This window comes from Pecten maximus, chromosome 3 (genome assembly GCF_902652985.1).
Source record: "Pecten maximus chromosome 3, xPecMax1.1, whole genome shotgun sequence".
Lineage (NCBI taxonomy): Eukaryota > Metazoa > Mollusca > Bivalvia > Pectinida > Pectinidae > Pecten > Pecten maximus.
Window position 1 is genome coordinate 50,668,867 of NC_047017.1, and position 27,410 is coordinate 50,696,276.

The 27,410-nt window shown below is 34.8% G+C and overlaps 1 protein-coding gene across 3 annotated transcripts; it reads left to right on the forward strand.

Moving 5' to 3' along the window:
• LOC117324480 lies at positions 1–26,567 on the forward strand. Of its 3 annotated transcripts, none has more exons than XM_033880358.1 (4): positions 1–468; positions 947–1,465; positions 19,309–19,414; positions 22,800–26,567. In XM_033880358.1, the coding sequence occupies exons 2-4, from the start codon at positions 975–977 to the stop codon at positions 22,812–22,814; spliced, it is 612 nt and encodes a 203-aa protein (XP_033736249.1). In that variant the 5' UTR covers positions 1–468; positions 947–974; the 3' UTR covers positions 22,815–26,567. The 3 variants fall into 3 exon arrangements, with proteins under 3 accessions (XP_033736249.1, XP_033736248.1, XP_033736250.1); XM_033880357.1 differs by lacking the exon at positions 1–468 and adding an exon at positions 472–501; XM_033880359.1 differs by lacking the exon at positions 1–468 and adding an exon at positions 508–644.
• Positions 26,568–27,410: the final 843 nt, after the last annotated feature.

Sequence of the window (27,410 nt, forward strand, 5' to 3'; positions counted from 1 at the left end):
GTCGGGAGCGTTAATTGCCTTGTGGCTGTTATATACTATATTTAAGACGATAGGAAGGATTGGCAAAATCTGTTTGAACGGAAGTGAGAAAAAAACATCCTTATTGTTAATATATGGAATGCTTAACAAACTAAACAAGTACTTTCGGTCATCAATCAGTGGTAAAATATACAATGGAAAGGCGATTGATTGGCTATTGTTATGGTTAGGGGAGTGGTCAAGGCACGGGCTCACGAGTAGCTTCAGTGATTGTCGGGGCTAGGGATTTGTGGGGCATTTTTTATCCGCTGTGTGTAGTATCCCCACCCACTCGTGACGAGGCCGTCTGGGGACAGGATGCAGTCGGGGTACATAAATTCCCTGCATCTTGTCTTTCTGGTACGTACACCATTACCACCGGTGGAGACGAGCGTGCACTCCCGTAGCCGTGATAGGCAGTCAGTGTTAATCTACACACAGCGAGGAAAGGTGGGCCGCTCGTCTGTTCAGACCAATGGTAGTGTAGGTAGTATACCACTTTCGAGTGCGCGCTTTCACTCGCCGGCAGCTGCTTGTAACTTTTAACGTCAACCATCTGGTCGGCCTTCAAAAATAAGAAGTATTGGAGATGGAATAGTTTCGTCCAAAACATACGTACAAAACTAGTATGTAGTTGGTTATACATATATATATGCACACTGATATACGAGGTTCACACAGGATTACCATATGTATGGATGGAGATTGTCATGATGGCATTGTTTTACCTTGTTAAAATACCTATAGGTTGATTGTGCTTTTTTTTTTTTTTTTTTTTACGTTTTTCAGAAAAAAAAATAATATGATAATAAAATCAATGTGGGATTTAGCGCCGATCAATCATGTGATTTCTAGCGCCAGAATGTCAGATTCATGGTAACCGATTGCTGTCGATATAAAGTTTTTTTTCTGTTTTCCATTGTGCAAGGAGTGGACAAAATGTACTTAGTCTTACTATGGGCGACAGACCGACGTCAATGTTGCTCTTCGTAGTGCTGCTGTTTGTCGCAATTGTGCAGTCTCTGCCCCTGTCTGACAAACTGTACGGGACCCACAATGACCACGGCAATCCGACAAACGGGGGGTCGAGCAACAGCTACAGGAAGGATTCACCCGACAAATACCCAGCATCGCATACACATCACGAAACTGGTGAGACGGACACAAAAGGGTATCCGGGTACTGGAGATGAAGGCACGGTAGGAGAGGTTCATCAGCAAGCAAAAGTCAATATTTCTTTGGATGGAAGTTTACTAAGTGAATATGAAAAATCTAACGATACAACTTTGGGGGATATTTCGGATATGTCAGAACTCTCTCGTCACAGACGATCGGGAAATCCTTTCCAAAACAGTCACGTGATTCCGTGTAGTTATTCGGACAGACATTACTGTCTTAACGCTGGCACGTGTGTTCTGGTGGCCGCACTGGACATCAAAACCTGCAGGTAATTATACATTATTGTTCTCTTTGTCTTTAAATACGACCAGATAGGCAGGAACCCCCTTTCATGATGCAACTGATAGCAAAGGTAACAAATAGATTAGAGCCAACTGGATGAAAATGACATATTCCAAATATTTTGTCAAGTACAATGTATCATGAAAAATATGTAGATGTGGTATTGAAACTAGTCCCAATGTTACAATGGTTCATTATCTTGTACTGCTTTCTCATGTAAAAGCACCCTGTCATATTTCGCAAACAATTGATATAATTTGAAACATAGGACATTTATAAAATTGTTTAAAGCAGAAACATGATAAAAATAGAGCCTATACGATCCCGCTAGTAATAACTCTATAATACTTTAAAGTACATGTGTGTGCATAATATGAACACAACTCTGGAGTGTGCAGCATCATTCTGCATCATTCAGTATCCAAATAATGTAAACACAGAGATCAAGTTCATCTGTTAATATGTATCTGATATTTATAGTCCATTAGGATAATGGAGGTTTAAACGCCAATGTCATCGTGGAATTAAAAGTCTAGACAAACTTGTCCAACGTTATATTGTGTACGGTCACAGGTGAATTGGTTACATAAACTAATGACAGCGTTGTCGTATTAACATGTATTGTCTCACAGTATCATATAAACGACTCTTTAATGGGTAGCTATGGTGACATAATGCTGGGATTAACACTAGTAACACCTTCTATTATTGATAAGGTCATTATTGAAGGACAAAGTATGAAGCCGAAGAGATTCCCGGGGGTCTACAAATTCATCACAGACATAATACATATATCATGGTAGCAACGTTCATAGAAAGGCAAACTGTAAAACATTTGTATCCAAAGATTAATATAAGATTTAGATTTTAAATGTCTGATATATTAAACTTCTAGCAATTACTTTGGGCTAAATCATAACCATTGTCTGTTTTATTTCTTATTTTGAAACTGCAATAAATCGTTGTTTGATTTCACTTTCTTTGTTTGAAACCTCAATAAATCATTATTTGATTTTCATTGTCGTGGCTTAAAACCTCTACCTTATTTAACCCTTTTGTTTTTGAAGCGTCATCAATTGATGTCTGATTTCACTTTTCAGCAATACATTAATTTATTTACAATTGCGATTCGAAAGCCCCATTACCTGTTATCTGATTTCTTTTTATCAATTTGAAAATTTGATCAACTTTTGCCCGATTTCCTAGCAAGAATGCTGCATCAACTAATATATCCTATAGTTTATTTCACAATACGTCTTATACTGTATACTTATCAGGCCTTTTCGTTATAAAGTGTCCTATACGTTAAAGGTTACTATGACACAGAATGATTATATTAAAACAGTTCACATTTCCAAAAATCACAATGTCTACCTGCTGCTAAGAACACAACAAAACATCTCTGAAGAAAATTCAGCTTCTGAAACGTAGTGACATATTCTGTTTACTTGTGTATTAAATGAAATATTCTATTTATTGGTGTATTAAGTGAAATATTCTTCTTACTGGTGTTAAGTGAAATGTTCCCCTTACTGGTGTATTAAGTAGAATATTCCCCTTACTGGTGTATTAAGTAGAATATTCCCCTTACTGGTGTATTAAGTGAAATATTCCCCTTACTGGTGTATTAAGTAGAATATTCCCCTTACTGGTGTATTAAGTAGAATATTCCCCTTACTGGTGTATTAAGTGAAATATTCCCCTTACTGGTGTATTAAGTGAAATATTCCCCTTACTGGTGTATTAAGTGAAATATTCCCCTTACTGGTGTATTAAGTGAAATATTCCCCTTACTGGTGTATTAAGTAGAATATTCCTCTTACTGGTGTATTAAGTGAAATATTCGCCTTACTGGTGTATTAAGTGAAATATTCCCCTTACTGGTGTATTAAGTGAAATATTCTCCTTACTGGTGTATTTAGTGTAATTGTTTTTTCTTTAAACAGAAGGGATACCTGATACGAGATCTGGATATAAACTATAAACATGATAGTCCGTCTGTAAAATACATAATTACACATTGTGTTTGGTTATATTGTTCATGTTATCTTTCCTATTATTTTGGTGGATTTTTTGTATTTTTATTGATAGTATTACTTGCAGATTTTCGAAGACAATACGTTCTTCTTATCATATATGACCATGGCCATTTCATTGCAAAGTGTTATATTGCTTCGAAATCCAATGCTTTGTTTTAACATTTGTATTAGTGAATAGTAAATATAAATGCCATACAAGTTAAACTAATGAAAACAATAATAATATTGTTTTGTACACTGAGTTTGGTTTATGATATTATTACTACGACTATTGTAATGGTACATAGGGGTATCAGAGTTAAACGAGAACGTTACAACATAGATATGAGGACTATTTCTACTTATTCAGTAGTTTGAAAAAAATAACAAACTTGAGTAAATTCAACAATATGCTACTCTAAGATATGCAGCAGGAGTGCCACAAGATTTGTATAGTGAATTAAGTGGCCTGGAGTGTATAGATGGGGTCGTAAACATTGACATATACAGTCGACACATGTTATAATGTTCTGGGGTATGCAAGTTTTATCAAAAGATATCACTGGCAGGTTGCCAAAAACTAATTAGCTAATATAAAGAAACAAACGATTCGTCTTGTTACTGAAAAGTGTAATGATTCATGGCATGGCTTCTTGTGTATAAAATATGATCATGTCTCCTATACTACACTACTACCTATTCGGTATTTCTATCTAGTAATTGATGTAGCGTAGCCAACAAAACATTCCCAACATGATGTATGAACACAATATAGATATATATAGACATTCATTTATACACGGATGCAAGGTATCATTCATCTGAATAACACAATATTTGCCCTTTCTGCCAAATACATTTTATTGTTTTCCACAGAACCATTAAGAGCAAACAGTGATTTTCCAATAAAACTCGATAGCAAATGTTATTCGCTTAACCGAGGCCACATGTTGGTTTATTCCATAGTTAACTAAACCGCTTTAACGTAAGGAAGTTAATTTTAGCCAAACTAATTAAGTAGCAATGGGGTTGTTACGTTATTACAGGGAACAATAAAATTAATTTATCAGATCAAAAGAGACGCCATATTGCTGTAATGATTGCAATATATGGGTCTGCTGAAGTAGTTATAGTGAAAAGATAGAAATATTATAACATTTTACCTATATTATGGTACACCTTCTCCTTTAAAATTTCTTACCAAATCATATATCCTTTGAAAGCGTGAATATTGCATCAGCATAGCGCTATCAAACTAATATTACAAGCTGATTACGTTTAGATGCTGAGGTTGTGGGTTTTTCTAAAATTATTCATTCCTTGTTGACACACCTTATTTGAAAGCTTGATTACCACCCATCGGGGATTTTCTTGTTAAAACATGTGAACACCAATTGTCCTCTCAGTCAAACCTGTCAAATCATCCGAACTAGAATTGACCGTGTGTATGTGTTGAAATAATTTCCGTTATACAGGTATAAAACAGTCTTTTTACATACACAGAAAAGGCTATTAAGCCAGGACGAGAACTATCGTTCACCTTCCTAATTGCCAATCAATCTGCTACTGTTACGGGACAGTTAATTGACGCTGTATTGCCAGTCCTGGTAACAAGTCATTAGGCCCCTGGTTTGCCGTCCCTGGCTATTCCATGATAGGTCTGTATTGATTGTAGGATTATGTACCAATGCATGTCAAAATGACGTGCTCAAAACACCGTATACAATGACAGGTGGCTGGTAGGTGTATAGGCAAACAATTGCAAAGTTTATTTTATTGAGATTGAAAACATAAAACTGAATTAAAATGTAGTAGTGATCGAAATGAACAGTGTGGGGACGATCAAAATGAAAAGTGCGGGGTGATTAAAATGAATATCGTGTAGAGAAAAAATGAGATAGTTAGGTATTCGCCTAAGACCGAGCTCTAATAAAACATACGTTTTGCATGCTATGTCAGTTTTGAGAAATGGGTAGTGGGACAAATATTATGGACAGAGAAGAACTGCAGCGGTAAAGTAATTGAAACTGATATAGGTGAAGCTTAATTATACACCAGTAAAAAAGACTCAGCTATGACGGATATATTTAATATAGAATGATTCAGATATTTAATGTTAGTGCTATTCTTAAGGAAAATGTAGGCTTTCAGCAGCTTCCGGGATGTGTACTGCAGAACATAAAACATGCGTTGGTATTCTCGCGTTTTTACCATTTCGTTCATACACATTGTCAAGGCCAGGCAGAATGTGTGGAGTGATTTAGATTGTGTACATATCTTTGGTTGCAGTGGAAACATGATAGGCACAAGTACAAACGCAAAGTGAAATATTAATGTTAGAGTATAAACCAATCTTACATATCCACATAGTATACCTATCATTGTATGGCGATTTTATTTACTATGCTGAATAGTCTGTGTTGTTTACAAAAGGTTGACACTTATAATTTGTTATTGACATAACACGATACACAAAGGATAAGTTCTGTTGAAGTGACCGTCCGGATGTTTTGTATCCGGAGTGACGCTGCTCCATACTCTCTTATCAGGTTAGGTCGCTTTTCGTATCAGTCAGTAAAATGGCGAGAGTATTTTCCGTAATCACGTGCCTTCGGTAGTATTTATGAGAGCATGTAAAGAGGATACACATGTTCCCTATGTACAGCTTCACTGGTGTAAAAACCCACATGTGGACTGACGGAAACTCCTTCAGAGGGCTCACTGTGTGTTTATATGTGTGTAAAGGGGAAGTATAAACTGCATCTAGTCAGCAATATTGATGTAGTAAAAGGAAGGACAACAGTGAGTGTTTAGATGGAAGATATGGTATCACTGGGTGGCATTTGACGGCTAGTTAAACATCTGGATGTAAAAAGCAAACCATAATTCGGTTCAAATATTCCAAACATACCAAAAAGGAGTAAAACATACAAATTAGTGTCACAAAAGTGTAGTGTCCAGTGAGTAATGTTCAGACAGAATGTCCTTAAGTCGGTGTAGCATTGTGAGCATAGTGCCGTGTAACCTTCTTCTCCTGATGCCGGGATAAAGATCTCATCTATTGACATCAGTTAAAATTTTACGAAATCTTAAGCAGTTTTTCCGATATAATTATGAAGACTTAAAATGCAATAGCCCTATAAAATTAGCATAATGACGAAAGTATATCTCTGAAAAATGTTCATTGTTTGGAATTGTCGCAAAAGAAAACCAAAAATACTGATTTAAAAAATATGCGATAAATATTTATCCTTAAACCATTTTTATAAACAAAGCGGGAAAAACGATATTATCATTTCGAAACCAGAATAACAAACGCGCGTATAATGTATATTTACAATTGATACGAAATCAGGAGTTTGGGATTTGTTCCTACGTGAAAAATAACTCGTACCAATTGATTCCCAGCGTATACTCAGTAAAGAGACTAAGCCACAGTGGAATCCGATTCAGAACTATGAGCTATAGTAGAATCTTTCTCCGTCGTAAAAATAAAAGCATAAATATACAAACTTTCTCCAAGGACCAACCTAAGATCTCTCTGCGCCATTTTGAACATTATCTAGAGTCATTGAGGATGAGAGCTGTCTTCGTTGTCATCCTTATTGCCAATTTATTTACTCATTGGGGAACCAAAACAGTGACCAATTCCGGTTGGTTTGCCTCTCGAATTAGATCAACGTGTGTAACGTCATAAACATCAAAGTTCAAACGTGTGTGGGAAATTGTTTGGCTTTCTAACGAAACCCATTGCTACGTTACGGTGGTGTGGTTTTCATCATTTCGTTGCTGTGATGTTAAATTCGTACCTTTTAAAACGTTAAATTTCTATATTATATACCAGATCAGTTCTCCAATCGCCGGCTATATCTTATAGTACACTTGCTAGTGGTTTGTCGAGGCATTTCTGCTTGTATTATAGTTTTATAGTAACATTTCGTATCTCCCTTATGTTCGATCAGTTGTACTTTCGACCTATATTCGAGTATAACATACACAAAACATCCATTTCAAACCGGTGATGAATTCCAATCATGAAATACCTGCACTTAAGATACATAGTTTTATGTGTTTAATTCAACTTAAATATTTCACATTGATTGTATCGAATCCCAATAGTTTGTATGTTTCTATGTTTATTTCATATCTTCTTCTATATTCCTATCCACGGGTCTGTAACATGTAAACTATAAATACTATAAACACTGTTCATAGCGAAGGTCAAATGTAACCATTCATTATCACACACTCATTCTGTAACAAATATCGCTTGGACTAATACCATATCAAATACGTATAGACTAGTGGGGACCAGTATCCTACACAACCACCTGGTGATAACATTTTCATCAATAGGTGGGGACCAGTATCCTATATAACCACGTGGTGATTACATTATCATCAATAGGTGGGGACCAGTATCCTACATAACCACGTGGTGATAACATCATCATCAATAGGTGGGGACCAGTATCCTATATAACCACGTGGTGGTTACATTATCATCAATAGGTGGGGATCAGTATCCTATATAACCACGTGGTGATAACATTATCATCAATAGGTGGGGACCAGTATCATATATAACCACCTGGTTATTACATTATCATCAATAGGTGGGGACCAGTATCCTACATAACCACGTGGTGATAACATTATCATCAATAGGTGGGGACAGTATCCTATATAACCACGTGGTGATAACATCATCATCAATAGGTGGGGACCAGTATCCTATATAACCACGTGATTATTACATTATCATCAATAGGTGGGCACCAGTATCCTATATAACCACGTGGTGATAACATTATCATCCATAGGTGGGGACCAGTATCCTATATAACCACGTGGTGATAACATTATCATCAATAGGTGGGGATCAGTATCCTATATAACCACCTGGTTTTTACATTATCATCAATAGGTGGGGACCAGTATCCTACATAACTACCTGGTGATAACATTATCATCAATAGGTGGGGACCAGTATCCTACATAACCACGTGGTGATAACATTATCATCAATAGGTGGGGACCAGTATCCTATATAACCACCTGGTTATTACATTATCATCAATAGGTGGGGACCAGTATCCTACATAACCACGTGGTGATAACATTATCATCAATAGGTGGGGATCAGTATCCTATATAACCACCTGGTTATTACATTATCATCAATAGGTGGGGACCAGTATCCTACATAACCACCTGGTTATTACATTATCATCAATAGGTGGGGACCAGTATCCTATATAACCACCTGGTTATTACATTATCATCAATAGGTGGAGACCAGTATCCTATATAACCACCTGGTGATAACATTATCATCAATAGGTGGGGACCAGTATCCTACACAACCACCTGGTTATTACATTATCATCAATAGGTGAGGACCAGTATCCTACATAACCACCCGGTGATAACATTATCATCAACAGGTGGGGACCAGTATCCTACATAACTACCTGGTGATAACATTATCATCAATAGGTGGGGACCAGTATCCTACACAACCACCTGGTGATAACATTATCATCAATAGGTGGGGACCAGTATCCTATATAACCACCTGGTGATAACATTATCATCAATAGGTGGGGACCAGTATCCTACATAACTACCTGGTGATAACATTATCATCAATAGGTGGGGACCAGTATCCTACACAACCACCTGGTGATAACATTATCATCAATAGGTGGGGACCAGTATCCTATATAACCACGTGGTGGTTACATTATCATCAATAGGTGGGGATCAGTATCCTACACAACCACCTGGTGATAACATTATCATCAATAGGTGGGGACAGTATCCTACATAACCACCCGGTGATAACAGTATCATCAATTAGTGATAAACAGCAACCTACATAACCACCATCAATACCTGTTTCAACAAATTTCAGCATTTAATTGATTTGCACCGTCAACACGCGTTTCCAATTACAGGTTGTTCCTCAAATGTTTACAATGTTAAAAAATTAAAGCAGTTCCCGAGGGAAATTCCGTTCGTAGCTATTGTGTTTGCTTGTTTGTTTATAAGACACATTTTGCATAGCTATAACCTACATTCTCTGTTAACTTTTATGGTATACATATGTATTGTATAGTGTTTACTGTATTGTATAGTGTTTAATGTATTGTATAGTGTTTGATGTATTGTATAGTGTTTAATATATTGAAAGTACGGAAAAAAGGGGAAAGCTGTCGATCGAGGAAGACTTTTGTCGTTTGCGTTCTTGATGACGGCTGTTCTTCCACATGATATTCAGATATCATCGGTTTATTGGATATTATAAAAGTATGTAAATTCTAATACCATATTAAATTTAGATCTTCACGCTGAAATTTGTTCCAGTTTGATACTTGTCTAGGCCGTCTTCGTGATATGTATATAATATAACATAAAAATTTCACAATCACAAATTATATGAATACCGTTAAGTGAATTGCCTATTATTTTACATGCTTACTGTGACATATTTTACACGTATTTTGACCCGAACTCATTTCGTAGCGTTGGCGTCAGCCTTTCTCAAAGCGCGCGCGTCAAACGGCTTCATGAAGCTGTCATGTTAAGTGGCGGGAAGGTGACCTCCTTATGAATGAAGTGTGGTTACACAGTACAGCTCGTGGACTAATCTTACACAGGACAAATCATTGTGTGACAATTGACATAATAGGATATTGTTCCTCAATGCTATTTCTTACAGAGTCAGAGCTACTGCATTCTCGTTATAGCACGCAAGAGAGCATTGTTATGTATTACAGTTATGAATGTGAAGAGTAGCCCAATGTATAGATACCTGTCTTTGTCCCTTTAGGGTTAAACTGATTGGTCCCAGAAATTCATTTAGAGAACAAATATGTATTGGTTACTACCAATCTGATGACAATTGACTTTACAGTAATTATACATTTAGAAGTGTAGCCTGCTACTTTATATTCAATTACGACTAACCGTGTGGGTGTCTGTACGTGTATTATGCCAACTTCCATACCGTGATTAAAAAGTATCAGAATAATATGATCGATGACAATAACAATTTAATAAACATGGTTTTTATGATGTTGCCCTACCGTTGAACAAGGACTTGTGAATCGTTTTTAATTGTTATACAATAGGAGATGTTTGGGTCATTGATATGACAGTATCAATATCTGATCGTGTTCAACGACAAATAATATGATTCGATTTGATAACGACCATTATTTTCTCAAAAGACCTTTGGTGCTTTACAATGAATTATTATTGCTATGGAATATCACCTCATCACGCGAGGGTCAGCGGATCACATGACAGGGATGACATAAAGCATCAATTAAATGAGTTTTTCTCATTTTATAAATCTGTTATTGATAAATTTAGATTGACATTCAAATAAATATGTTTGAATAGATTGAGTTGAAATATCTGCCTTTATGATAAGGAATAATGGTGGTTGGGTGATTGTATAATTCTGATATAAGGAAATGTATAGATTAATTGATACTTTAAGTACTTCAATTACTTGGATTTGTATTTACATGACAACGACACAATTCAAACAAGCTAAAGTGAATTATGAAGTTTGGAGGCATGCTAGTCTAGTGGTAGAACGCAGGGCTTCATGACCAATGGTTTTCGATGGCTTGATCTCGGCACGGGCACTCTATCCTTCAACAAGATACGTCGTGTTCCAATCGACTTAGCCGAGTACGTAATAGGTATATTCCAGGAATGTCGTGTGTTAGCTGTTAGCGCCTATCTCCGGTTGTGTGTTCCCCAAGGAGTTGTGAATGACAATGACGCTGTCGTTCATTAATAAGACGTGTGACACTTCGATGCCTGGATATAGTCAAGGAAATGGTTGTTATCACCTGGACAATTAAAACTGGAAATAACAGGCACGTTCATCGTTTGATACAAATGGTTTCAACCGCGTCAGCTGATACACCAAATCAGATTATTTAAAATTATGCTATCACGATATTTAAACCGGGTGCGAAAATGTTAAACACCATACCCTTTTGATAAAAAATAAGAATAACATCTTGAAGACATTTCTGAGACATTTTAATTGACAGAAGTATCGTGGTTTATATGAAAATAGATTATCACTCCTGGTCCATCATTTAGTTATATCTACGTAATTGAAAGAATTTTCATTTAAATTCTGTCATATTTCAATCTATTTTCATGGCAGGTGATATGCTAATATAAGTCTTTTATAAACTGTCTCTTAAACATTAACATTTTCATAGTTTTTTTTTCATTTAACAACGGCTTTTCCATTACCATCAAACACAACGCAAATATGTTTTCTCGGCCATGTGTACATGCTATTGAATTATTTAAAATCAACAGGCGTACTTCCGTGCTGGTTTCTGCTTTCGTCTACCTAATATTGATGTTGTTTGCTATTTAAAGACCTTGACAGTGTTATTAAAAGACTTAACCTTATTGCAAAAAGGGTTATATCATTCAAAATTAGCATTTGATTAACTTACCATCTAATGGTCGTTAATAGTATTGATATTCTCATAATATCTTGTTTATATAGGCGTTAAATTATTGAGTATATCTGAAAATCGATATATCATTGTAAGAATAAAATGTTAGAAACAACATACTACAAACAGTAACTCGAGAGACACACGAAGAAAAAAATCATGTGGGTGGATCGCATCGTTGCCCAATATCAAACGGAAAGTGCTGAGATGCAATTACGGTTTTTTTCCTCTCCTTGCAATGTCTGGATAAAACCATCCAGCAAACTCAATGAAACAGAGTAAATTAACCACAGGTAATTACTATAAGCGTCAAAGAATGTTTGATTCACCCAGTGAAAGCCCCGGGATACCTATCATAACAATGGCCTTACCTGGTATTGTATTGTGCTACCTATTCTCTCACTCCTACATATCAGTACGGTATTGCCATTGACAAATCCAATGATTCGAAAAGCACCTAGACATTGAATGGCATGTATGATAAAAGTGCGCATGACTGATTTGTAGATTACAATATTCTTTGTACATTGGCGTATAGATAGGCCGAATTGGATAGCTTTGAAAATGTAGACTACAATATCATCTGCAATATTGCGTTATTTTTCACCTGTCGAAGTCAATATCAAAGCTAATTTTAATCAGCTGTCTATTGTAAACCAGCGTGTTAAATATCTTTCTAATAGGTGAATGAGTTGAATTTCTCAAAAACAATCCCACTTATTGGTATTCATCAAGGAAATAAATTTAAAACAATATTTTTTTTATGATTCAAATATCTCAAACAACAATTCCTTGCTTCATATGTGACAATGAGATACTATCTTAAACAACAATTCATATCTTACACAGCAGTTGCTTGTTTGATATGTTACAATGAATGAAATATTTTAAACAACAATTGTTTGCTTGATTTTTGACGATGATTTAAATATCTAAAACAACAATTCCTTGCTTGATATGGGACAGTGAGTTAAATATCTTAAGCAACAATTTATTTTTTAATTTTGGACAATGATTTAAATATCTTTTACAACAATTCCTTGTTTGATATGAGACGATGATCTAAACATCTGATACAATAATTCCTTGTTTGCTATGGGACAGTGAGTAAGTTACTGAAACAACAATCTCGCCCTCGGTATTGGGTGATGGGTTGAATATCTTCAACCGCAATTCATTGTTCGATGTGTGGCAATGAGTTAATATCTTTAACAACAATCCCATTATTCTAGATGGGACAATGGGTTAATATCTTTAACAACAATCCCATTATTCTAGATGGGACAATGGGTTAATATCTTAAACAACGATCCCATGTTTTGCTATTGAACAAGGAGATAATATATTTAACAATAAAATTAAAAGATGGTAACTTTCACCATAGTGAGTAGTTTGTCGTAGTAATGTGTAGAATGTGTAGAACCATGTAGATTCATGGTATCTTATTTATATTGGAGAAAATATATACTACATGGCTAAATCTATTTTAATATCGTTTTATGAACACACTGCGCTTTTTCCAACATATGTTCCTAGTACACTGGCCACGAATTTTTGGCATATCTAAAACATCTGTTCTTTACAGACTGTGTCCAAGTCCACTTAAACAAACACATTGGCAAACAGACGTGTTCAGTTTACCCACCCGATCCTCCACTATGTAGATGCGGCACCAATTCTGCTGGTATTTCATTTGGCGTCAGAATATAATCAACTTTTATCCTTGACCAGTGGTAATTTAATTGGAAATTTTATAGAAATGTGTTATCGATGGAAAGCCGATTCTTCATTAAAGAAACATGTAATTCTACAATGTACTGTTCCTAATTAACCCTCATTGGAATAGCATGGCAACGCACTGTGAATTTAAATAATGTACAAAAATGATACATAAATTGAGAAGGCAGTAACAAAGATTGTGTAATGGACACGAACAGTAATTCCTGTTATATAAAAGCAAAATGCGATACAGATGGTGAACGAAGTTTTGCCCGAGTCAAATTTTAGATTATATAAGAAGTTAACTATTTTGACACTCCATACTTCCATCGTATAGAAATGACATGAATTTATGTACGCGATGTTAGTGCGAGCAGAAAATATCTCTTGATGGATATTTACGCCCTCTCTATTATCAAGGGAATGCCTATCACGCAGAGCATTCAAAGAAAATTATATACATGTCAACATAAAAAGAAAAGTGTGGGCTGCATAGATATCAAAATATGTGTTTAATATGATTTACATATATAAACAAATGTACAGTTATTTTGTGATGACAATGTTGACTCTCTGTTTCATTATTGCATCGATATCCCTGGTTCACGCGCCTCAACCAAGTGATCTCTGTTCCCACCATGAGTTGGAGGATGCACACTGTGCGAGAGCTTGCACATGTACTCTGCTTGTTATTGGTCGAATTTTTCGGACGACCCATTTGAAGCATTAAAATGCTTCAGCAACTGCGATACTCCACATAAACCTTAAAATAGTGTATTCTAAAGAAATAACATTTTTATCAATGCCTTTATAGTGTATTCCATCAGAATATCACTTTTATAAATACCATTTTATAGTATCAAATGGTACAAGTAACATTGTCCTCTATCGGACAGTGAACTAAATCATATGCGTTGGTTGATACAGAACTCCATCAGCATGTTTTTCCTACAAAGCTGCTGTGCCATACGTGCCGCAGTAAGCAAAAGAACTTAGGCCTCATCACAGACCTGATTAGCATGTTAAATGACGTATAGTCATTCACAAGGAATTAGTTAACACGATGAGATATGAAACTTTTTTCTCGGCAGTTTACTTTATTATGTATTAACCGTGTGTGTATGGATGTAGGAAGGTGGATTATATGATTATTTTGATATTTTGACAGTTTAGCAGTAACAGTAAAACACAATAATATATAGTAACAAACAGATGAAGTGACAAACAGACAGTACCAGAAATATATAGTAACACACAAATAAAGACTATCAGATTATCAAATGAGTATATTTTACATGTTATTATGTCACATACTCTAGCTTCTATACAAATGCCCTGCCACAGTTTATATCAACGTGCCTTAACTTAAGGGAATTCGTTCACTTAAAAATATTCTTCAAGAAATAATTATTAGATTTAAGGGAAAAAATAGTTAATTAACTTCCATTAGATTTTGTTATGCTTTCCTATAAAAATAAATTCTAAGACAGGAACTTCCTTAAGTTAGGCAATATTGATGAAAATATGCTCTAATCTCCCGTTTTTCCTGACAAAATATTTAATAAGCATAAAATCTATATTGTTATTTATTTAGTCTTTAATCATGATTGTTTTCTCATCCATTTTAATCTTATCGATAAAATCATATTCTTTAACTGATTTAACGGGTTCTGGTGCTGAATTCTATTGTGGAGAATGGAAACCTTAAAACAGTAAATACTTATTTTATTCCAAAGAAACCTGCCCACAGAATACGTCGTGTAGCTATAATGGAAATCGACCATAGTTTGACTTTTTATCGCCATTGTTGATATATCTGTTTTTGATTTTGTGTTAAATGTTCCTTATCATAGAAGTTATCGTTTAAAGCAAACAAAATGGGAAGGTATAAAAATGTCGGCTTCACTACATATATGTCTTAATTCTCCTAGTGCAAAATATAAATGTTGAACGCGGATTCTTTTCAAGTGCACATTTCGGGCAAAAACTTAATCATACTTATTAAGCAGGTCTTTTTTGTAGTTACATTAAAAGGCACATGGAATGTATTACGTTATCACAGAAAAGAAATTATAAGGAAAAGACCAATTATATCAACTAATAATCTAATTCAGATGTTAATGATGTTCTAATTTCGATGACACACTTAGACAATACTATCCGACTGTTACTCCTTTCGGTTAGTGCTTCAGATTAAAGAATAAAATTAGGAAGAGATGTTCATAGTGTTAACAAAATGTCTACTCAGTAAGGCTGTCACATTGCAAAATCTGTATCGTTTGGAATGAGTTTCTTTTTAGTGATAACCACCCTTTGTATCTGTGGAATATATGGTTGCATAATCACATACGTGAACCCGGTAGAAAGGAAGAATCTTGCTTTGCAAACTGAGCGTCTTTGATTTCAAAGGGCATGGGTTCCAAGAGTGTGAGTCACATGTGTTTACCATTTTATGGTTTAATTTGGTTGTTTTGGCAACAAAGAGCTGCTAAATATATAACACACCTCACTCTGCTCCATGAATAATGTAAGTTACAGCCACGAAAAACATATACTCGTATATCCACAGGAATGAGATACATGTGTATGGCCATGGAGGACGGAAGAGGTTTGGTGCAAGTACATGTTAAGTGTGTCTATCGTAAAATCACACGTGTTGACCTAGATAAGAAATTAAAGAGGTTGACACTTCACCTAAAAGTCATAAGTATATGATGTGTTCGTGGCTATATAACATAAAGAAAACATTACCTGCATTATTTATAACATTGATCTTGTTTTTCGGTGATGCTGATAAGCAAAATAATTACATATTACGCAAATGAGTTTTTAACGATACGAACTTAGCACAGAACAATGATATTTCCAACAAATACATAAGTCAATAAACTGATTTTGTAAAAACATCAATGAATGCCTTTCAATATATATTAAACACACTACTACCAGTTACTTATACATGGTTACATACATAGTGAGCGATTCTGTCTCAAAACACAGTATCCGCGCATTTTGTTATTTTTTTCCTACGGTCATATTCAATGTCAGTCTTTGATGAGATTTACTTTAATTTCAACGAAATAATATCACAAAGGAATACCGAGAACTGGCGTAAGAGTCTGAAGTGGTGCTTGGATTTGAGAAGTGGTTTCGTCGTGTGATATCTCAGCATACGGAAATCGTTGACAGGCAAAATTGGAAACCGTCAACAGATTGGCAGCGAAGATTGCAGAATGTCTTTGCTCGTTTTAGTGGCAATTAATTTCATCAACTTGAATAAAAGCGGACATTGCTTTTTTATCGACATCTATGAAACATCTATTTTCCTTAGAAGTTATTTCGTAAGTATTCCTTACTGATCGCCAGGGTAAATCACTAGTATATTCATTAAAATGTTTGCCTTCTGTCTTTAAATGATGTGTGTCAAATATGTAATGTTACACCATTAGATCTGAGATGTTACTCATGAAAGGGAAACTATAAATTGGTTCGAGATACAGATCTGTTTTACATGATTACTTTGCCTGGGGTCACCGCTATCTTAATGCCGTCTTGACTCAAATTGAATGTGTCATTAACATTTTTCAATCTATTTTTGAAAATTCCGATGAATCATGTTCGTCAACAGAAGCCTTCCCATATATATATATAAACATAATGACATTTGATTTTTAATAAACTGTATTGCATTTATTTTCTGCTGATCAATTTTTGCAAGTTTTCGCTGGTTTCGAGAAATAATTCAGGTTTCCATTTCGCGGTGTATGATTGTAAGAAAACATACTATAGGTCCATAATGTATCGGTCGGTCATGGTATCTGTCTAGGTAAAAATATCAAAAACGTTGTATATATATTTCGACTTTCGCAATGTTTTTGCTTTATGGTATGATATTTTCTCTTACATCCTCAGAAACTCATTAATTACAATACGGCGATCTCACAGCACCACATCACTATCAATGTTCACGAATACTTCGCTAACAATGTAATACCCTACATGTATACTAAAGTAATATCATTATCAGAAGGAAAGAAGCTTACAAAGAATGCCTTTAAAGTTGATTTTTTATTTTTTATAGTTAAAGTTCTTTCACATTGCATCTATGTTTTGTTTATAGTATTCCGAACGGTCGTTGACATTTAGATATGTTTAAGTGTCTGTATTGAGTAGCTGTTTGCTACTACAAAGAAATTCCCGCTTCATTATATCCAGATCAAATAAGCTCAAATGTTGTTCTCCAGGACACTCACAAAAACAGTATACATCTAATAATGTTTGCATTGTCATTGACCTGCGCATTTGTTAACCGAAAAACAGAAAGATCCCGGAAAGATATTTCCCGATTCGAATCGTGATCGTTGATCAAGATATTTTTACCTTGACCATTAGCATTGTCTTGAGTTGTTGGGATTCGATGTCAAACTATGCTTTTGACAGGAGGGACCAGGCGCCACATAACCACTTTCCTATACATGGCGCCGCATGGATATCCACTTCCAGATTTTTAATGTACTGTAAATCAGTGAGATGGAAGACATTCAGAAATATATATTATATATCTTTTTCCAGGTACTGCATCTGTGAATGGTTTGATAGAATCCAAAAAACCGCCTTCAGGGCAGTGCCATAGCTTTTTAAATTAACCATTGACATTCTGAAAGGATACGCAATATGAAAAGCCTGTGGAATATTTATTTTAATGATGCTTGATACATAATACTTGATATGAAAAACGCCGCTTTGCAAGAAATGACTATGGTTTGATAGATATGTTAGCCCGTAACACTGTTCCATCAGCCACGACATTTGGCATCCAATTAGTATTTTGGCAAAACTGCTTCATCATACAATTACCAGTCAGATTTTAAGATACCACGAAGTGTCTAAGACATTAATGGTAATAAATCACTCTTTCATTCAATGGTCTAAAAGATTTTGAGATGGCCTTGCTGGCAATCATCATGAATATGTGCTAGGAACTTTATATTATATGTGATATTGGTCCCAGATCGTCGCAGAAGATCATTTCTGTTAAATTCGTCTAAAACGTCTGTAGAGCTAATATCACCATATCATCTAAATGAGAATTTGGGAATTTATATAGAACACGTTTTATATAATTACACAAATTCTTCTTTACGCATTTATATCGCATCTATGAGGAAGTTGGTATGTTGTGTGATTGTTTTCATTCCGGTACGATTCAACAAATTTTCTGAACGTATTTCACTACTTGTTCATTTCGCAACGAGATACAAGCGATGTCCTCCTCGGAAACATTCGAAAGAATAATGACTTCAAACAAATAGTTACTCAATTTTGTCTTTGCTCAAATATAGGTCAAGTGCAGACGGTGTTGTCAATATAAAATAAAGTAAATATTAAACTCAGCAGATAAGGGAATAAGTTTGAACGCCCATTTGTCAAGGTTAACCCTAAAAATTCATATATTGTCTTTTCGTATTAGAATTCAATTTTTATTACTTTTATTAAGTTATAATATTACTGATTTTGAATAATTTATTATATCCAATTTACAATACGTTTAAGAAATATTGATTTTTCTCTTTTCTTCACTTCTACAGATGCGAAATACCATACACGGGCATCAGGTGTGAAATGATTGACGTCGATTATCTGATGACACAGATGAATACTCGGATGGGAGATAGGCGACACATCTCAATCGGAGTGAGTAGCAGACTAATTGACATGTCTTAACATTTTATCACACAAGTTTTCAAACGATGCAAAGTTATTCACATAATACAACATACAAATGGAGATAGTAATCTGAAATAAAAATAACAATACCTGACAATATACAGATACGTATAAATAATGTCTATAGTTAATCTATTTAATACCACGAAGTATTAAGTTTTTTTTATATTTATTAGATTTTATTTTAATAATACTTAATAATATAAATTATTTTACATTGACTTTGACCCTATGAAGCCCGAGCACCTGTACCAGTATGTCCTTTGTTGAATCGTTAAACATTATGGACAAGATAATTAAAACGTAGTTATATTAATCTAACGATTTCATCTATAGTAATATTTTAAATATATCAAATATCTTATTTATATATTCTTTAGTTCAATAAAGTTACCTTTGGGCACTTTTGCCGTATAGGCACACAGGCTTATACAAGACGTGTAAATCCGTGCAGGATATATAGGCGTTGTGGTTGTACTCACTGGGCAGCGCTGTGTTGGTCAAACCTTGATAGGAGTTTGACCACTTTTCGACATTCACCCCTTCAAAGGAAAATGACTCCTGGCATTTAAAGCAATATCGTCGATTATGATTAATTCTGCTGAATACATAAATGAATGAGCAGCTAATTAGATGATATCCAAGTGATTGGTGCAGTCCCTACCTTGCAAAACATCTCAAATACTCGAAATATGTCGACCAGAAATTGAGACATAAAGTGAATATATAAATCAGTCGACCATTTATATTCAAAATGATTTGTTTTTTTTTTCGGTGTAAATATCTTACCAGTGAATTTTTGAAAAACGATCACACTCTAAACGCTCTAACGGCATAACATCTTACAACTGAACAACCTATAATTCGTACTCAAAAAACGAAGGGGGCAGGCTAATAACTACAGACATTTTACATGGATATTCATGAACTACATACATTTTACATCGATATTCACGAACTACATATTTTTTTCAAGGATATTCATAATTTTAGATGGATATTCATTAATCTACAGACATTTTACATGGATATTCATGAACTACAGAAATTTTACATAGATATTTAGGTCATGTGACTGTAAAGTTACGAAGGCTTGCTCCTCTGTAAAGGACGATGCAATGGTCTCGTACAAGAGGTGGACATGGGAAAGTCTGCTAATACTGCGTTCTGTTTTTCCTGGTTTTATTGTAAAGGTCATGCCAGATGGAATATTGATTATTTTCAAATACGTCTACTCACTGACACTATTTGGATAAGATACCCACTAACAACCGATAGTTTTTAAGATCGTTTGTTCAGAGTGAATATCGTTGATACTGATACCGAACTTGAAATATCATACCTTCTTTCTTTTTAACTATTTTGTATACCAAAACAATGTTGTTTGCATGGTACACACGTGTAAATATTATAACTATGCAAACACACAAATCGATCAATCACTTTCAATCATGAATATTTATAAAATAGTCCCTTGATGATATCGATGAAATAAGAATGGTGTTTGTGTCACCACAAGGTACGTTTAAGTTATTGCGTCTTTCAGAGAACAAACTGGAGTTTCGACTACAATGGTTCTTCGGCAATGTATGTCACTCATAAACTTACTTGTGACAATTCCTAGTGTAACCTTGGCACATATATTGAAATAATTACATGTTAGCTTCATTACATGAGGGCTGCCTACAGTAAAACGTCATGGAATTAAATCGAACAACACGTGTAGTCATTTTTTAGAAGTATTTGCCCCCTCCGTCTTCGTAGAAGGCCATTGCTAGGATATAATAAAGTGCCATGATCAAGCTTTCTTATAACCCCATATCTTCAGAACAAATCAAATATGCAACAGCAATCTCCGGATTTAACGAGGAAAGGCTCTCATAAACATGGCTATAGCAGCAAACGCCAAACACAATTTATGAGTGATTTTGATAATATACGTTCGATGATAAGGATTTAGACAGAAGTTGTGTTATCATAATTTGCAATAGGATACCTGGATGTTCTATTAATAGTAAGGACATGCACTTTAATCCGTTTGTGAGTTCTTCATTCTCCTTATGCTACCAGTGAAAACCTGAATCTGTTTGATATAGACATTAAGAAACCGACTGTTATTACTACTCAGGATACTGGAGATGGAGAAGTTGTTTCTATATAAAACTAGTACGTTGGCATAAAAATGTCACTTAAATACGAAAGCATAACACAGTATATCAATTTACTAAATCCCAGTAGCAACATAAATTCCTCTCGAGTTGTTTGGCCAAAAGTCCTTGAATAATATCTAGAAATGTTTTATATACGGTATCTACGAGTTTTTAATCTTTATTTCTATATACGATACACATTAAGCGCCCTTCCACATATTTGTTATACTTATACCAACAGTTTTTAGGCAAACACCACAAATATTTTAAGAATATAAAATTGACATCGCATATGTTTATCAACATTGTCTAACTAATAATGTTATACCTTTTTAAATGATATACCTGTATTATAATATTTGTGCTGAATTTCGAGAGGGTGACAGTTCATGATGTTTATAATAGAAAAACTATTCTTAGGATGAATTGGCCAGTTTTGTGTGAAGGTGTGTTCTTTTCACAATATCTGATAGGGTGTAAGGATATGACCTGAAGTGAAACGCCGCTAATTAATATGCAAAACTGACAATTTCGGAAATATACGGAAATATTATAATTTATTAGAAATCATCACAAATAATATGCAAGCTTTTTATTTTCAAAGCAATAAATTGATAGAAAATATATATATAAATATATTTCCAATATGAAAAAAGGCGAATCACTTTTGTGCGGGAACGTATGAAGCGGCCTTCAAATGTAAGTCAATCAAAACGCATTGAACCATGTGATTAGAAAATAGTCTCTGTCAAAGGCCAACGTGTCAACCAATCAAAACGCGTTTAGCTTATTCCAATGGGGTTTAAACTGAATGTTATTCATCAGTTGTAACGATTATTCCATGCCTTGGAAGTGAAATAACACCCTCCTATTGCGGTAGAAATGATGATGTGGTGTTAGAAATGTTGTACACGTTGATGACTATATAAATAAATTGTCGTAATAAGGGATCATACGTCACAAGTATTTAAAGCGTTTGACCATTTCCGGGTATGGATGATAAGTGTTGATTGTTTACCATTGATTGCTACACTGTAATGTAACTAACTGTAATAACTGGAGGCGTGATGAAGTTTACATTATGATTGTATTCCATACATGACTTTGTGTATGGGTTATGCTTTACTCATTATTAATCTCCCTGTCAGCACAGCCATTGTATTACGTATGGATATATAAATTTGTTTGTTTTCTCGTTTCAGTGGTATAACGGATAGTAACGGCCTGAACTCTTCCAGCGTACTAATGGACTTGTCACGTGACTTGTGGGTGATTGGCGCCAATGATGGTGGTGGTTATGGTGGCGGAAAACAACTCCAGTTATTCTTTTTACAGAAAATGTTTCCTTGCAATGCACGAGCATGTAGCACAGGTGATAGAGACAGGCATTTGCTGTTATTGGATCTTTCATTTCATTTTAAAAGTATATCAGTACATCCTTCATGTGTATTAACGTAAGTCCCTCTCTGTGATGTCAGGGTAACAACAGTGACGTGTCGCACACGCGCAGTGTTTTGATTGGATTGCCATAACTACAGTAAGTACACTGTAACATGGGTAATCAACAAGAGAATTAACAAGACGAAAGATATTCAACCTTGCAATATGATTTTCAAGCAGCATCCTGCTTTCATACAGGGAACACGCAAAGTAAGACATTGGAGTTATGACAGGTAAACGTGTCCTGAACACTAGGTAACTTCCATTATCAAGGAGTCGACGAGGATCCTCCTAGCAAAACCAATGCATCTCCTTTCCATCCAAGCTGACCATTGTCCAATATGTTTCTCTGATAGATCACGAGAGTGTCAGTAGTCTGTAGTTATTTTCCCCGTCAAAGACATCTTCATTCCTATCCCTGTGATAAAGTCGTGCTGAGAGGAAGTCCTCACCAAACATTGTAACGTTCTAAAACAGCGACAATTGTTCCAGCCTTCTGCTTATTTGTCATCAAAATTTATCTGGCAACAGTCCGTATTACGGTAATGTGTTACCTATCAATACAATTGGAAATGATGTCACTATTTTTAACGGTCAAGGTCACAACGCAGCCTTTCTGAACCTGACATAATCTGGGAATTGACCTCAAGGAAACCGATGATTGTGCTGAACCTATTGTATATGTAGCAGAAACTCAGTGATGGAAACGAACTTTTGTACAGCACTTGTAATTTATATCAGCTATTTAGATCAACGTAACTTTATTGTATCAATTAAAAAACTGACTAACTCTTTCAAAATTACCTTTGACACAACTTTAATTAGTCGCTGTTAATGAAGTTAAAAAGACTTTATCAGAAGTGGAACTAGTCTACACTGATGTTACATCCTTAAGGAAACAAATTGAACAAGGAGAGACCATTATGAAGTGACAGTTACCGAAAAGTTTTTTTCTCTCTCAACAACCGAAGAGTTTAAATCTAATCTTAAAAAAAAACATTAGAAGACCATTTCTTTTAACTGTTACAATGTTCTCTTTCCAACTGATTGAAGTGGGTGTAAAGATGTGTGTGTAGCGTTATAGTTGCATTGTGTTTATTTATGACGCCATTTGGCATTGTTGGTTGTAGTAATCTGTTACATTGTATATCTTGCAAGACAAAAATACCAATGGAGCAAATCAGAACCTTTGGTGGTATTTGCTCCGTGAGGTGCCTTTAAACCTTACTGCTGCATTCTCCCATAGTATTTATCTTAATTGGTAATTAAGTGTTACATAGGCCTTTAATTAGATTTTGGAAGCGTTTCAAAAGTACAATACGTTTTAGCATTTTGTCAATTTATAATGATATTATAGTGCGTAGTGTCGTTCCTATCGTATCTACTTCATCAATTCTATATGGCTTAGGTCTATGCTTCGACAAGACTGGGTATGGTGATTATTTACATCTGAACATTTAACACAAATTAAGTGATTGTTAACCGCATACAAAATAAAAGTAGTCTGGTTTTACTAATAAAGTAAGACCAATGTTAATATCAAAGACAGTCTTTTCAAAACTAAAATCGTATTCATATTTCGATGATTACACGGAAGTGAATTAATAGGCTATGTTATCAGAGACTCTTTATATAGGACTACGTTAGGTAACTGATAAAAGTGTAGGTATGTCTCATAATATTCCTACGGGAGTTCAACATCTACCAATGACTAATTTAGAAAAAAATACAATACAGTCAGAATACAACAGTGTTTGTACGTCGCTTGTTCGGTTAATTTGCCCTACTGTGCTGTGTTAGGTAATGCAGAAAAAAACATTTAATGGTACTGAGTTCGTCATAAATAGATATAAATCGGAGTACAAATACTTATTTGTGCAATATGTTTTGGCATTTCATTCGTTAAGGGTTGTGAGTTCGATTATAAATTTTATAAAAATATTCATATTTATAGTGTATGCGCATCTTTCTCGTTTTTCTCCATTAACCAAAAAGGGATATTTCTAACGGAAACTATAGCGTGTGTGTTCAGCAAGCAACTTTCTATTAAAACGTCGTCGTCGAAAAATATTTGCTTTATACAACAACACAAAACATCAGCTTTGCTGTTATTGGTTTATATAGTATACCGATATTATATCTACTAGAAATTCCTTGAAAGGTTCAGGAAAACTGGGCAGAAGGTTAAGGTCAGTTGTTACATTACTTAGTATATACATTGGTAAGCTAGTGATTTTCTTTTTGCGAGAGAATACAACTTCAAAGTACGTATCAATGAAATATTGCACTGATGCAGCGAAACATACATTATACATTGACCATGTATCTATTAGTGAAATACACGTATCTTAATCACTGAAAACACATCAGAAAATTGAATACTATTTACATTGAATATCAAACCCCGTAATCGAGATTTACACTGCGAATTTCAACTGCAAATTTATTTTTTATACATTATACTATATATTATGTTATCATATGTATTTCCATAAACGTCAGTAATAGAAAAAAGTTTATAGATGTGCCGAGACAAATCTACATGATTCCCACATGGGATCGCCATTCGCCTACCTTTTATCCTGATCCTTTCAAGATTTTAGAAATATAAAGATGATGCTAGAATACCGTTATATTTACTTGTGATGTCACATTCAATATAGATTATACACATGATACGAATAAGATCTTATTATATTTAATCAGTAAAATAAACAGATAACAACCTTTTAATGATTGGTTGAAAGGGACGCAGATGAAAGCGAGGCGTGTGCAATGGAGAGCGAAAGTTGTATGGGACAGTCTGGCACGTGTTTCATTGTGAGCGCCTCTCCCTTAGGAGGTATGCTGAGGGTAGACTTATCGTTATGTTTGTGTTCATATCAGGTAATTTAAAAATTCGATGTATATACTAGATAATGTATTTTTGTTACACAATGTAGACGAAGTGACTGACTATTTGTATTACCCGGATTGAGATGTTCGGAGTTAGGTTAGCGAAATTATATCGCGATAAAAAGAACACAAAATATTGGTGTAGTTCGAAAGACCAGACTTTTTATCATATTTTTGAATATCTGAATTCAATATGTTATATATTTACAACAATTTGAAATTAAAAAATCAGATGAACGTTTATATGGTAACTAACACCATTTAAAACATCAAGTCCAAACATAAGAATATATATTTATCTTTCTGGGATCATATACAGTTCGATGGACGCCTTGTTTCTCAGGGTTTCCTTTGTTTAATGTACATTTCTCTGTTTCTGCATTTTAATTATGTAGACTTTCACCGCATCAAATTGCTGTCTATATAATGATCATCTCCGATATATATATATATAGTATAACGTAAACAAGTCAACATCTGACACCAAGGTATACGGAACGAGCTAGAATGTTGATATAAATAACTAGATTGTTAAACAGATGTAATCAACAAAACAGGACAGTTATATATTTCAGTGATGTATGTATTTTTGTTTTAAAGGTTTAAGGGAGAATAAATATAAGAATGTGGAAAAATGTTGTGTTGATTTGATGTTCTTACGGCTTAGCACTACATACCAAAACGATTCGTTTGGAAAAATATCACAAATGTGCAATCAAATCTTACTAATTTGGCATGGATTATTTACGGGGCAACAGGGTGAAGCATTTCTTAGTTTGATTTATGGGGTTTGTGTTCACGAGTAAAGATTGAATCGGTGAAGTATTTATTACCGGGCTTATGGGGGTTAGGATCTTTAGTAAATATTGAATCGGTGAAGTATTTCTTACCGGGCTTATGGGGGTTAGGATCTTTAGTAAATATTGAATCGGTGAAGTATTTCTTACCGGGCTTATGGGGGTAAGGATCTTTAGCTAAGATTGAATCGGTGAAGTATTTCTTATCGTGTTAAAGGGGTTAGTATCTTTAGTAAAGATTGGATCGGTGAAATGTTTCTTACCGGATTAATGGGGATTATGATCATAAGTAAATATTGAATCGGTTAGGTGTTTCTTACCGGGTTAATGGGGATTATGATCATTAGTAAATATTGAATCGGTTAGGTGTTTCTAACCGGGTTAATGGGGTTTGTGAAAATTGGTAAAAATGGAATTAGTGAAGCGTTTCTGGTCTGCGTTTGGAGGCTAAGCGTTTTTATTCCGTGTATATAGGGTTTGTGTTCATTAGTGATAGTTGAATCGTTGAAGGTTTTCCGGGTCGGGAATCGGGATTTGTGAATATTAATAAGAATTGAATAGATGAAGAGCTTCTAGGCTGAATGTATGGGGTTCGTTGACATCAGTTTCAGTTTAATTAGTGAAGCTTTTCTAAGCCAGAGTAAGGCAACCAAGCAGGACGTTATCGCAATACAAGTGGAA